The following is a 13,168-nucleotide window of genomic DNA, read 5'->3' on the forward strand; positions in this document are numbered from 1 at the left end:
CGGAATGTACCAAAGTATAACAGAGCCCGATGTAACATAAATAATACCACGGAGCCTGATTTTAGAATCTTGTGTGACTATATATGTACCTTGGCAAAGCTCATGTTATTGGCATTTTCAGCGGTATTAGTGGGGCAATGAAAACAGTCAATCCAAAAGCCGCAGTTACTTTGCCGCTGAGGATTATATTAGGTCGCGATATATGTCGCTTGGTCTTAAATCTGATATAGTATTACGACCCGTCTCGAATCTTTAAAGGGCTCGTTTTGTGGACAGGATTCTCACGACAAGCCCGCTATACGCCGCCACAATAGCATCAACAAGCGATCGACGCGATTAACTTTGTGGTGAAAGGGTGGCCATGGCCGCCACAATATTTCAAACCCAACATGGAACGAAAATTTGCCCGACGAAAGTCTCTATCATCTATCTGCAGATTTATAGAGCTTGTTGATAGATACGGAGACGCAACAAATTCACGGTTCCTACCGCATGAACAAAAGAAAGATCAGCCGGGAAAAGGAAGACGCGTATTCGGAAGAGTGTCTCATCTGCTTGTCTTCCCATTATAGTAAGTATGATGACTACTTAATCAGAATGCACACGCCACTTACATCTCGTTATTAACACCATTCTCTTGCTCACTATCTACGATTGTTGAGCTATCCACTGATCCACTCTTTCGTGTCCATAAGAGGCAACAAGCAGAGGCTGTACAAACATATCAACCTCTGCTGGCTCATTCTCATGTAACAGCCTCTCCAGCTGCAAGCTTTGCGCGGGAGGAGACGTATCTTGAACAAACAGCCCCCACCACGTATGCGCAGATAGGGCATCCCACAGGCCATTTGTCACTGTAAAGTTGACGCCGCCAGGGCAAAATGCCCAACCCTGTTTCAATGTTTGGTACATGCCTTGAATAAAGATAATGGCCACGTATGTCCGCCGGATTGACTCGGCAACGTACCACGCGCGCCAAAGCGCCGCGAAGCTCCCGTCGACGCGAAATGCGTTTGAGCCTGATACACCGCCTCTATCGGCAGTCACTGAGGAATTCATGGAGGCCTTTTCATAAATGGCTGATTTCGCATCCTTGCTAGCACTCTCCCACAATTGGTCAGCCCATGAAAAGAGAATGTCCATGCTATTCTCCGCCTGGGCTCTTGATCGAATGTCGCCGTCAAATAAACGAATGATTTGATATATTAGTAGGGCCTGGGTCCGCGCCAGGTGATGAAACGTGCTGGAAGCAATTGTGTCCCCATCATCATCCAGACCAACTTCAGGCTGATCAAGGAGCGCATTGCAGTGGCCTTCGATAATACGAAGAATTAGTCCTTTGTTCGCCGCGGTCCTGGCAAAGTATGCTGCAGTAGCGGTAAAGGCATTCTGCATGCAGTTGGGCATGTCGTCTCTATACAGATGGGTATGAATGAAGGGACATGAACATTCATTTATCCACTGTTGCAGCCAGGAGAGGATGCTTCCCGTAGAGTCCAGGAGACCACTGCTTAAGGAGCAAGGTTGCCGGTATGGATCTGGTTGATGAACAATCGCCCACGACTCGGGTAGTAAGAACCAGACCGGCGGTTGACAATGCGTGTTCATATTATTAACGAGACCACTGAAGCTCCATAATTCTTGAGAAGGCTGCGGTATCTCTACCGCAGCGAAACCGCCGTTGTTGGTTGGCGTTGGCATGTCTTCAAAATCATTAGGCAGCTCGATTGTCATCTTGAGTGGCGGATACCGACAACTCAGACTCCTCTGTGAGCAGCGTCGACATGCCGGCAGATTCTTGGTACATCGTCTCTTGGCCTTGGCACATGCAATACATGCCGAGCGCTGCGGAGGCGATTGTATATTGCTGTCTGGCATTATTGGTGTAAACAGTGGCTTATTAACGAGCCGTAAGTGTTGAAAGGGCGAGGGTGTTTGCTGGAGTACGGTTCACTAAGATCGGTGGTGGAGTTGGCGGAGTGAGCTCCGCAGACAGTCCCCACTGAAGCCGCAGCCATCGCCTTACACAGCGGATGAGGTTCCGCATAGAGAACTCGGCTCGCGAATTGTGAGATTCATCTTGTGTACAACACATCGTAATATTATCCCTATAGAAGAAAAATATCTGTCAATGTAGTAATTGTAAGCAGCGGGCGACTTTCCGCCTTATTGCCACTATGACGAATATGAATGCAATCAACTCGAGCCAGAATGTTACATAGAGGACGGTGAAAGAGCTTCCTGAGATATTAAATTTATATAATAGAGGCTTATACCCAACAGTACCAGATTTCGAATAATATAAACAGAAATCATCTGAATTGTACTCTCTGGACCGCCTGGATATCATCTTCAATTGAAGTGCGTGCACTGAACCCAACATCGCCAAAATGCTCATAATTCCTACCAAAACCTCGCACAAAAAGCCCTACCCCACGATTTCTCCTGAGCGGACTGAGCTATCTCAAGCAGGTAGAACAATACTCGTAACTGGAGGCGGACTGGGCATCGGATTTGCCATATGTAGAGCCTTCATTGCTGCTGCTGCATCTCGGATCATCATCATCGGACGCCGCACTTCTGTGATTGACGATGCTATTATCAGATTGTCCGATATTGTCAAAAGTCAAGGACGTAACACTACCCTTCTTGGGAAGCAATGTGATATTTCTGATCTGCAGTCTTCTGGGGCTCTCTGGGACGATCTAACAAAAGAGGGTATAATCGTTGACACATTGGTGCTCAATGCTGCGACCCAAGGCGGTCCTGGGCCGATATTAGAACGAGGAACTACCAAAGTGTGGCAAGATTTCGCCATGAATGTCCGCTCCACGATTTATTTCACGGAGCGGCTTCATAGCCAGCCCAATAGCAAGAAAGTAAGATGGCACAATGAACTACCTGATTCATTTCCCTTAAATCCATTTCTAGAATTATTGAAAACCGTATCAAGCTAATATTATACCCGTCAGAAATATCTTATCAATGTCTCAAGCGCCGTGGTCCACTACTTTAACGAACCATCCAGACTCCTTCCTAGTTACGGCTTAACTAAGAATTCCGCCGCATTTTTCCTCCAACAGGTCGCCCTTCACGTTACAGTTGAAGACATGCAGATTGTGAGCTTTAACCCCGGACAGATTCTCACCGATGCAGCAAGAAATGCTGGATATGACGAGACAAGTGGAATCAACTGGGACGATGGTATGCAAACAGAATCTGCAGCCTTTCTTGCCACTAGTATACGTGTATTAACTTTAGTCTGTTGCAGAGAATCTCCCTGGTCAGTTTGCCGTCTGGGCTGCCAGTTCAGAGGCGAAACTCTTACACGGTCGGTTTGTTTGGGCGAGCTGGGACATTGACGAACTTCTTTCAGGGGAGAGTGCGCAGAAGCTGAAGACGGACGAATGTTATCTGAGATTTGGCGTTGTCGGTCTGGCTTAAGCGTGATACGTTATACCTTTATCATTAGTTAGTTATAGCCCGACTTGGAAGAAAATACTGGTATATCCTCCTATTTTATATCGTTTTATCTTAGAGATTTGGTGCTGATACCTGATACATTTCAAGTTTCCATAGGTTGTTAGTAAATTTCATATACTCACCTTGAGGGGCTATTAGTCTGGCAAGTAATCTGTGAGTTGGTGTTTGAGGTATACACTTCAAAATACTCCGAGTTATCGGGCCGAAGTCAAGATAGAGTAAATATCTTGTGAAAATTATCGACGGAGTTTTAGTATTGCGGCAAGTCCCCAACTCGCTTGCGGAATGGCGATTATAACCCTTTCCTCATGCAGTTACAGTAATCACTGTGAATCCTGGCTCTCAAGTCGGCCCCACTCCGACTATCCCGACTGAATGTGTTCTAGAAAGGCTGACCTAGTACCTAGTATTAGGCTTGTGTACGGAAAGGTGAGAATTGTAGATTCGTGGCTAAAGTGACCAGGGCTTGCGTTGAATACTAATCAGTTATTACCAATCAACTAGGACGAAACTACTAGCAGTATATGTGAAATGATCATTTTATGTGCAATGGGAACATACCGGCTTACTAGTTTTGCTAGCACAGCGTTGCAATGTACTCAGCGAGGTGATGCCTAGTCCTTTCTACAACGCTCTGTACTGTAAGATGTATGTCTCAACGTGTTGTATCTTATTGGCGGGAGGAATGAAGCTTTTACGTCAAAATGCGTTTATTTGACTTAAAGTTTTAGACTTGCGGCTAAGATCTAAGGTATAAAGTATTTTTTGTTTCTTCAAACACGCGTAAATATTATTGAAAAGTCTTTGTTCCCATTATTAATGGCACTCTAATACGTCCATAGTAATCATGCCAATCACTAGAAGTGCGCCGTAAGGTGCTTTGTCAAAAGGTTTCCGCCATAGGACTACGACCTTTATTTACAGTTGTGTAGCGTCGCAGCGCATGGTTGCCTACAAAGTACTCTTTGCAATGGCGGCAGGGAGGTACTTGAAGCTTTTATAGGTATTTTTACCAATTCCACCTGCCTATTTATATTTAGCGCGCCGATGTTCGCTACGTCAGGTACAATACGTTTCTATTATGGTGGAGTCAACGGAGTATTTATCAGCTATAAGTTGTAAGATGTTGCGTAATTTACTCCGAGCCCTCTAACTCATTCCAAGTAGTAACTGCAAGCCCTCTCTGTTGGATTTAGACAGCTACCCCGATTAAGTCGGTACATTGCAACCAGAAGCTTGCAACAACAATACTCATCATTAAAGCACAAACATGGACACAGAGAGTGAGAGTCGGATAGTTATTCCTCGTATGAAACCGTCCTGTACACAGTGCCAGCGATCAAAGAAACGGTGTGACCGGGGAAAGCCACATTGCTCTGCGTGTGTACGGTAAGTTTAACAGCTCAAGCGAAAGTGAAATTTGAGCTCAAATTTTTGACATTTTGTCTTTTAGATATGGAAAAGAATGCATATATGTGTTAAGAGATGACTCAGTATCAGTATCCAGTGCGGAAGGCACATCCTTTTCGCCTGTGAAAGCTACCCAAGAGAGCGAAGAAAGCTCCCAAGCAGTATTCTTTCTCGACTCTGTCTTGTTTCGGCGGTCAATGAATCGACTACCAGAGCTGGAACTAAATTTTACAGACTCACTACTAACCTATGTTGGAGATATTACATCCGATAGAGATTTTGTCCGCTCATACTTTTTGAATATTCATCCATCGATGCCATTCTTATCAAAGAAGAAGTTTACTGAGAGGATATTAAATCCTCTGAGTCCTCTACGACCAGCAAGTACACTTCTTATTGCTACAATGAAGCTACTAGCAGATCGGCTTCCGAAACAGGGACCACGATGTAAAGCCTATTACTCAATAAAAAACAGCCTCCTAGAAGCGGAGAGCTCGTGTAGTCTGGAGTTGCGCGTACTGCAAGCTATTATCCTCATGGCCATATTTGAGCTTGGGCATGCTATTTACCCGGCTGCATATCTCACCGTTGGCTACTGCGTACGATATGGAAGTGCATTAGGCCTCCATAAAGCTGTGGAACACTATGCTGAAGAGGGCTTCAGCATTACCGAATCAGAAGAGCGACGAAGAAGCTGGTGGGCTATTCTCGTCTTAGATCGGTTAGTATACGTGCATCTTTGTCATTTCTCCCCCTCTTTTTCTACCCCCTTTGTTAACAATTTTTCTGCTACGTATTCTATCTAGCTAACCACGCTTAGTTTTATAAACCTAGGATGTGCTGATAGAGCATTTCTTACTACAGACCCAAGTAGTAACAGTATACTGCCCATTGACGACACGATATGGGAAGAGAATGTAGGTTGAATAACCCCATAAAAGAGAAGAGAAGTTTTCATTGCTTACACCAGTTAGAGGGAGATAAATGCACCAGTACGCAGACTATTTGAGCCACCAACAACCACAATGGGTCGTTTCTCCTTGACTGCGCAATCTGCGATCCTGTTAGGAAGAGTCTTTCGTAGTATACATGAGCCTCCCTTTTCTGAGGCATTCTGGCAAAATGATGTTAAAGTGCTGGATAGCACACTCGTTGCACTGACGAGCGTTTCAATAGAGGAGGGCCGCTTTCGTGGAATTGGAGTGTGTAGTCCCTCTACTATCTGCTATAGGTAAGCTCTATGTAAATGCTATATATCTCAAAGCACGTCACTAACTTACCGATATTGCCCGGTTGCTTCTTCACGATAAAGAAAGATATGCTATAGACGAGTTTCCATTTGCTGCCACGGAGAAATTTATTTCTCAAGACTTCAAACGTGATATTGCATCTGGTATGCTTCAACTAGCTAATGCTGTAAACTCAGGCGGTTGCAATCCCGACGAAATCACTCCTTTCTGCGTTGAAGCAATATATAGAGGGGCACTATTTTTTGGACGGGAGTATTCCCGGACTGGTGAATTAAGCGAGGCAGCCTCATGTGCTGCTATCAAGGAGGCTCTCAATGTGATAGGCAAGAAGTGGAAAGCAGCTTGTAAGTTTCTCACCTTTGTAGCAGAAAACAAATTAAAAACTAATATATTTAGCGTTGTATGCTCAAATGATTGACGCACGAATTGTTACGGGCATTTTATAATTTCCGCTCCATGTTTAGAGGACGGTATTACCAAAAAGCTATACGAACACTTCACAATAATATAGACTTTTTCCTATTCACAGCCATTGGATTGAACCCACTAAATAGATTGATATAATAGAATAGCATTTTTTTTAATTAATTATTAGCAATGATAAATATCAAAGAGAAGTTTCAAGCAACTGGAAGTAGCTTAGAGAGGCAAAATGGAAGTAGTCTATGTGAAATTGATGTATTCCACTGAAGCAAAACATCCAAAAGAGATACAGATGTGCCGTCTTAGTAAATCCAAACCAGTCTTAATTATAGGTTCCATATGTTCCAAACGGTGGGACCAATCCTGCTGAGAATGGTACGGTCGGCAGTTTGCCGTCCAAAAACTCCCCAACTACCTTGGTGAAATAGCCGGCGTACTGGAATAGATGACCGTGACCGCTGCTTGAAAACATGACAAAATTTGCTCGGGATAGTTGTCTAGCCAAGACAAATGAGTTTTGCGTCGGAACAATGAGATCGTTGTCTCCACTGGTGACAAGAGCATCCTTCTGTATCGTTTGCAACAAGGAATAGGGAACTGGGTCGGCATCCCAAGTCAAATACGCCTGAGTAAGCTTGACTAGGTCCTCTCCAGATGTAAATGATGCAATAGCAGGCTCTCCATTTTTTCCAGCAACCCCCTGTCGCGAGCTGACACTTCGATTAAGCCAAGCCAGACCTTCGTTACCAGTTGTAAAAGGGGGAAAGAATGCTGGAATGATTGAAGCATCGGGTGTTGGGTTAAAAACAGTGGATTGCACCTCATTCATTGGTCGTTGAAGGTCCGCTCCGAGGCTTGGTCCAGTACCCGAGAGAACCAGCTTATTAACCACATTAGGGGCGTCGAGAGCAAGCTGTTGAGCAACGTAGCCGCCCATGGAGAATCCCAGAACGTCAACTTGCTGAGTATGAAGAGACGGCAACAAGACGTTGAGAAATGCAAGCAAGTTAACGGCGAAGCCTCTGATTGAGGGTGCGATGTTGCCTTGGCTATGTCCTATTCCAGCATAATCATATGTTATGATTTGGCGGCCAGTTTCCGTAAAGTTGTTGATCAATTCAGGGTCCCACGTATCAATTGTTGCCCGAACATGATTGAGCATGAGCAACGGAGGCGAATGGCTTCCAGCAGTAGAGTTTCCAATGAGCCGGTATGCAAATTTTATACCATCTGCATCCAGGTACAGTGTTTTGGCTGTCTCTTGAGTTGCCATTTTGAAAATATTATTAAAGTAATCACTTCTGGTCGAGTGTATGTAGTTGTTGGTGAATATAGAAATCTTGTTGATGATGGTAAACAACGGGCCTTATATATATTTTCATCTTGCTTGTTAATCTGACTCTACGTTGACCTTTCCTCATTATCGCACATGGGATTTCTAATTCATTCTGGGCACCTTGTTTACTGCTCTTCGCATGTTGCGGATTACGAATTACGGATTGCTACGTTGACAATCTTCCTTATTCCGGCAACTCCCATATTCCGATCTAATCCGCCCTAATCCGATCGATCCACCTTTCACCACTGCACTCCTGACCCACCGGTAGATAAGTTAGTACTCATGCTCTAATAGGAAATACCTGTGGTTTTTGATCCAAGCTAATCACACGGCCCTTTTTTGAAAGCCCTCCCCTTGTAAGTAGAGCATGACTCAGCCTGTATTCAGGATCCAAAGAGCATGCGCTTATTTATATTCTTATTTATAGACATTTTATATACATATGCAGCTATGTATGTTCAAAATAAGCTGCAAAGGGCCGATATAATACCGGACTGTGCCTAGCCTACGGTTTAATGATGATATGCAACGGAGGTGGGCTAGAGGGAAGCTAGTATACACTCTATGGTTTCGCCATTCAACAACCAGTGAGGATATCTTGGGCATTATGTAGATATGGCTTTGGAAACTAGTAGCAATTTTTATCTATGAATAATACAACACCTATAAAGTTTAATGAACAGAATATACACAATGTTGATGTAAATGAACTGCCTAATTGCTGTTGTGGGTAGCACCATGTTTTACATATGCCGTGGTCCAGCAAAGTTCAACAATTTTCTGAGGAAAAATGCTTTTGCTAGAATATTATCTAGAATATACCAATAGTCCATACAAACTAAGTGAAAGTAACAAGAAAGGAGGCAAACAGTGCCCCAGTATGAACATATGTAAGTAAATACATGTGCCTATGTCGTAAACATATAGTCTCATTGAGCGCCCGTCTTCTATGCTTAGGCTAAAATTCGTGGATCCTTCTCTCTTGGCAGCCAGAGCATTTCTCGTTCATTATTCGTCAAGTTTTCTACTATCATCTCTCGCGTAAAACAACCGGTGACAGAGGTGGAAATATTTGGCTTGGCAGTCTCCGCTCTAAGAGCTAGAACGAGTGAAAATTAACACCAACTGCAGAATCCTAATTAGAAGCGACAAATTAAAAAGTTTTGCCGCATTTTATAGACATCTGCTTGCGAATGTGTTCGGGCACGCAAAAGTTATTATTTCAATTATCAGTTGCAAAGCCCCCTTATAGCTGTAATGACTGCTGCCATAGACTTATTGCTGATGCTGACGTCTTGTTCCTAGAAAGGAGGATCAGCAATTTGCGGCTGAATAGCTGAACAAGCCCGGCGCTACTGATTCCATGGCTCCAGCGCCTAAGATGCAGCTAGATACCAATTTGGAAACGCCGACAACTTGGGTCTTTCCAATAATGAAGCCATAATATGTCATGTATAGTTTTTCTTCTTTTCTTTTTCCTTTTCTCCTTTCTTCTTTCTTTGACTTTAAGGCGTTTTTAGAGAGAATACGCTGAGATCGCTCTGGTCAGGGGTAAACGCCAGCACTAGCTGGGGTAATTGCGGCGCGCTTCTCTACTTCACTCTTTTAAAAAACTGTTTTATGACACACACTTTTATGATTTGAATAAGCTTAAAATCTCCCACACTCGTTTACTTCTCACATTCTTTAACCATGTTGTTGAATTTATTACTGAACCGAGCCCGACGTCCTGTGACGTTGGTCGGAATCGCCTTCATTTTAAGTACTTTTTTGCTGTTGGTGATAACTCCTGTAAGTCGTCTTTGAGGTCAGCATGCCTACTATATATACTTATTCATTGAGAAGCACGATATCGGGCCGCCCAGTTCAGAGGCCCTCAAGCACCCATGGACAACAAGTCGCATTTTTCAGTCGTCTGCGAATCAGATTCAGAATGATACAACGGCGAATCTCTCTCCGGCTACGGATAGAAAGATACACATTCTGCTACCAGCCACAAAGAGCAATGTCAATTTCTGCAAGACACTCCTTACCATGACGATTCTCGGCTATCCTAGCCCTACGATTATTGCTTGGGAAGACACGGACAAAGCCAAAGGACTTTTGGGAGGTGGTTCGCACTTTGCTAAGATTACACGAACTTTGGACTACATCAACGACCCTGTGCGCCGCAGCCAGCCTGGCTTTGATGATGAGCTTGTTTTTATGCTTGACGCCTATGATATCTGGTTTCAGCTACCGTTCAACGTGCTCTTGTCCCGTTACGACGCCATTATTGAGGAAGAAAACGCCCGTGTCGCCCACCGAATGGGTCGAGCCTACAACAACGAAGCCATCAACTCCAAAATTGTCTTTGGAGCAGGAAAACGATGTGCGCCCAACTTGCTCAACTCTGTCTCCTGCTATCCCGTACCTGAATCACCGCTCCCAAATGACATTTACGGAGGCAATACGGATACTCTCATCGGAATCAACCAGTGGGCCAGCTTCCGCACTCGTTATCTCAACTCGGGATACACTATTGGTCCAATTGGTGAGATGCGTCGCGTCCTTGAGCGGGCGCTAGAGAAGTTGAAGGAGTGCCAAAATCGCAAAGGAGCGTCGTTTGATGACGAGACAGGGGCTTCTGATTTCTGCTACCATGGCAGCGACCAGAGTATCTTTGTCGAGATGTTTGGCGAGCAAGAGTATTACCGGGAAATTATGCGACGACATCACCGAACTGGAATGGACGACATGCTCGACAAAGTCGTTCCGGGACGAGCTGGATCTAAGCCTCCTCCAACTGATGTTCAACAAGCCCCTGTTATTGATCGTCTGGAGCCAGAGTTCACTCATCAGAAGTATAACAAGACGCATCTCCCTGAGAAGCCTTTCGAATTCGGCATCGCCCTAGACTATTGGTCTCTACTCGGTCATCAGACTTCGAATGCCCTCACTGATGCAAGGTACATTCGTCACAGCCGCCTATTGAAGCCTCAAGTCGGCAAACAGGGCAAGTTTGAATGCATCCCTAAAACCGATAGATTGCCCCTCCCACTAGACTTGCCTGGTAACCAACAACTTCCATGGCTCTCTGGAAGTCTGCCAAATGAGTGGGAGACAATGCCGCTCTACACAGAAATCTGTATCGGCACCGTTCCTGTCATGATCCACCATAACTCTGTGGAAAAGTATCATCGAGAAGAGCAGTGGAACCAGACCTGGTGGCACGGCAGATCGAGGATGCTGCTGGAGGAACGACGCAAAGAGGGCGCGGCTCTTCTACATGAGGGCATTCCCACCGATAAGGGAACTGTTGAATCATGGGAAAGCTTGTGTCCTAAGGGCACAGAGAAGGAGTTGTTTAGAGAACCTGAGCCCAAAAAGCCTGAGGCTGTACAGCCAGAGGCTACAAAACCCGAGGCTATAAAAACTGAGTCTGCACAATCAGAAGCTAAAGTACCAGAGACTAAAGTGCCAGAGGCTGTACAACCTGTGCCTGTACAACCCGAGGCTATAAAAAATGAGCCTATAAAAACTGAGGCTGTACAACCAGAGGCTGCACAGCCAGAGGCTAAAAAACCTGAGTTTATAAAGTCTGAGCCTATAAGACCTGATGCTATAAAATATGAGCCCAAACAGCCAGAGGCTATATAAAAGGGTTCATAGGTATATGGCATGAGATTAATTGTACGAGAGACGTATTTGAGCGGACATGATAATATCTGTATTTTTTAAGACATTCATTGTATAATACTTAGGGACAATATAGTTAGGCAGGGATATAATGCAATTATCATACCAATCTTGGCATAATCCTCTATACAACTCTTTTGTACACCAAAAAACGCCATATATGAATGCGCACATAAATATTGCGCCATTACAAAGTGATATCTCAAATCTATTTCCTTCCCTTGCCTCTGCTTCCTCGCCCAATCTCCAACAGCCTCGCCTTCTTGTGGAATCTGTCTCCTATCTGGTGTCCACTCCCTCTTGGTCCATCCTCTGTCTCAGCTCCACGTTTCCGGCTCTTCTCCAGCATTGCTCTCACACCAGAACCAGCACCGCCCTCCTTTCGCTTCGTCAGGCGATCAATGCGATCAATGCCCTCGCCAAGGTTATGCCACTCCTCGCCACCGAACTGCATCCGGCCGCTTCGGCCAGCTTGCTTAGCCTTCTTGGCGCGCTCCTTCTTGCTCTCCTGAGGGAGACGAGTGAAGTTCGCTTCTTCGTACTCGGTTCGCTCGGCCTCATCTTTGCGTTCTTGAGTCGTCTTCATTCTGCGACCGCCTTGGACAATGGTTGTACCGATGCTGGGTTCGGCCATGGGTGCGGATGAAAGCTCTGAAGCAACGAATTCTTCCATAGTGTGTGAGCGCATGGGGCGACGAGCGGCCTTTTCACGGGTCTCCGTCGTCTCCATGACTTGACGCTCGCGACGAGGCGGGCGATATACACCGGCAGGAGCGCCATTATCTTCGCCGCGCTTGGCGGGACGAAGGGCGACCTCGTCGATAAGAGAGCCCATGTTGGGAGCGGCAGAGGCAGTTCCTTTCTTGGCCTGTGGCCTAGAAAATCCGGTCTCCTCGGCTTCGGAATCGTTTTCATCTTCGTTGTCTTCCTCAGAGTCTGAGCCTGATTCATCTGTGCTGGAGCCAGTCTTGGCACTGTCCTTAATCTCCTTCATCTTCTCTTGTCGCTGTGCATCTTCCGCCGTTCGTAGGAATCTGTCGATGGAGAATCGCAGTTTCTCCTCCAGCGGTCGGGCTCCCTTCTCGAGGTATAGGCGCAGCTCAACGAGCTTCGATCGCACCACTTCGTCTAAATCTTCGTCCTTTTCTTTTGATTCGTCTTTTTCATCAGACTTTGCATTTCGTAACTTGACGAGGATCAGGAAGACCAGGTTCTGGAGATATGAGAGCAGCAGCTCGTTCTTGACGTCGAGGAGTGAGATTCCATCTTTAGGGTGCTCAATTGTCGATATTTTTGAGGTTCCTTCTTGCGCTAGGGACAGCGACTGCGTTAATGACGCCAACAAGGCAGGTAATGTTGTTGCGGCAGCCATGATGTGGTGGTAACTGATACTGATGCACGGCAAAAGCGACTTTTGGGCGGGTGGTAAAATTTGGATGGACTTGAGAAATCGATATCGATTGAACTTTTTAGTGGGGCATGTGGCGTATCCTTGCTATACCTGCGCCTTGCCGAATATGGATTAGTGTTTTTGTTACATTTTACCCTGTATTTGATGCAGATGAAGATGGAATTTTAATTAAGA

The 13,168-nt window shown here is 45.3% G+C and overlaps 6 protein-coding genes across 6 annotated transcripts; 3 read left to right on the forward strand and 3 right to left on the reverse strand.

Annotated features, from left to right (window-relative positions):
• Nucleotides 1–50: 50 nt before the first annotated feature.
• GGI43DRAFT_399532 (Zn(II)2Cys6 transcription factor domain-containing protein) lies at nt 51–2,281 on the reverse strand. Its single transcript, XM_083205352.1, has 2 exons — nt 615–2,281; nt 51–559 (listed from the first exon to the last, which is right to left on the reverse strand). Exon 1 carries the CDS (start codon nt 1,876–1,878, stop codon nt 649–651), a length of 1,230 nt encoding a protein of 409 aa, XP_083062591.1. The 5' UTR covers nt 1,879–2,281; the 3' UTR covers nt 51–559; nt 615–648.
• Nucleotides 2,282–2,390: 109 nt separating this feature from the next.
• GGI43DRAFT_381746 (uncharacterized protein) lies at nt 2,391–3,444 on the forward strand (the record flags this gene model as incomplete). The annotated part of the gene is made up of 3 exons (XM_083203159.1): nt 2,391–2,879; nt 2,973–3,204; nt 3,272–3,444. The coding sequence occupies 3 exons, from the start codon at nt 2,391–2,393 to the stop codon at nt 3,442–3,444; spliced, it is 894 nt and encodes a 297-aa protein (XP_083062592.1).
• A 1,204-nt stretch (nt 3,445–4,648) lies between these two features.
• GGI43DRAFT_399537 (transcription factor domain-containing protein) lies at nt 4,649–6,771 on the forward strand. Its single transcript, XM_083205353.1, has 6 exons — nt 4,649–4,872; nt 4,937–5,614; nt 5,714–5,810; nt 5,868–6,124; nt 6,180–6,487; nt 6,540–6,771. The coding sequence occupies exons 1-6, from the start codon at nt 4,754–4,756 to the stop codon at nt 6,587–6,589; spliced, it is 1,509 nt and encodes a 502-aa protein (XP_083062593.1). The 5' UTR covers nt 4,649–4,753; the 3' UTR covers nt 6,590–6,771.
• A 117-nt stretch (nt 6,772–6,888) lies between these two features.
• GGI43DRAFT_381748 (Alpha/Beta hydrolase protein) lies at nt 6,889–7,839 on the reverse strand (the record flags this gene model as incomplete). The annotated part of the gene is made up of 1 exon (XM_083203160.1): nt 6,889–7,839. The coding sequence occupies one exon, from the start codon at nt 7,837–7,839 to the stop codon at nt 6,889–6,891; it is 951 nt and encodes a 316-aa protein (XP_083062594.1).
• A 1,582-nt stretch (nt 7,840–9,421) lies between these two features.
• On the forward strand, nt 9,422–11,668 carry GGI43DRAFT_309957 (glycosyltransferase domain-containing protein). Its single transcript, XM_083201676.1, has 2 exons — nt 9,422–9,696; nt 9,751–11,668. The coding sequence occupies exons 1-2, from the start codon at nt 9,598–9,600 to the stop codon at nt 11,542–11,544; spliced, it is 1,893 nt and encodes a 630-aa protein (XP_083062595.1). The 5' UTR covers nt 9,422–9,597; the 3' UTR covers nt 11,545–11,668.
• GGI43DRAFT_399540 (small subunit rRNA maturation protein LCP5) lies at nt 11,644–13,041 on the reverse strand. The gene has a single exon (XM_083205354.1). It carries the CDS (start codon nt 12,953–12,955, stop codon nt 11,792–11,794), a length of 1,164 nt encoding a protein of 387 aa, XP_083062596.1. The 5' UTR covers nt 12,956–13,041; the 3' UTR covers nt 11,644–11,791.
• Nucleotides 13,042–13,168: the final 127 nt, after the last annotated feature.

The sequence above is a fragment of the Trichoderma evansii genome, assembly GCF_050947405.1.
Source record: "Trichoderma evansii strain SZMC 28006 chromosome Unknown GGI43scaffold_5, whole genome shotgun sequence".
NCBI lineage: Eukaryota > Fungi > Ascomycota > Sordariomycetes > Hypocreales > Hypocreaceae > Trichoderma > Trichoderma evansii.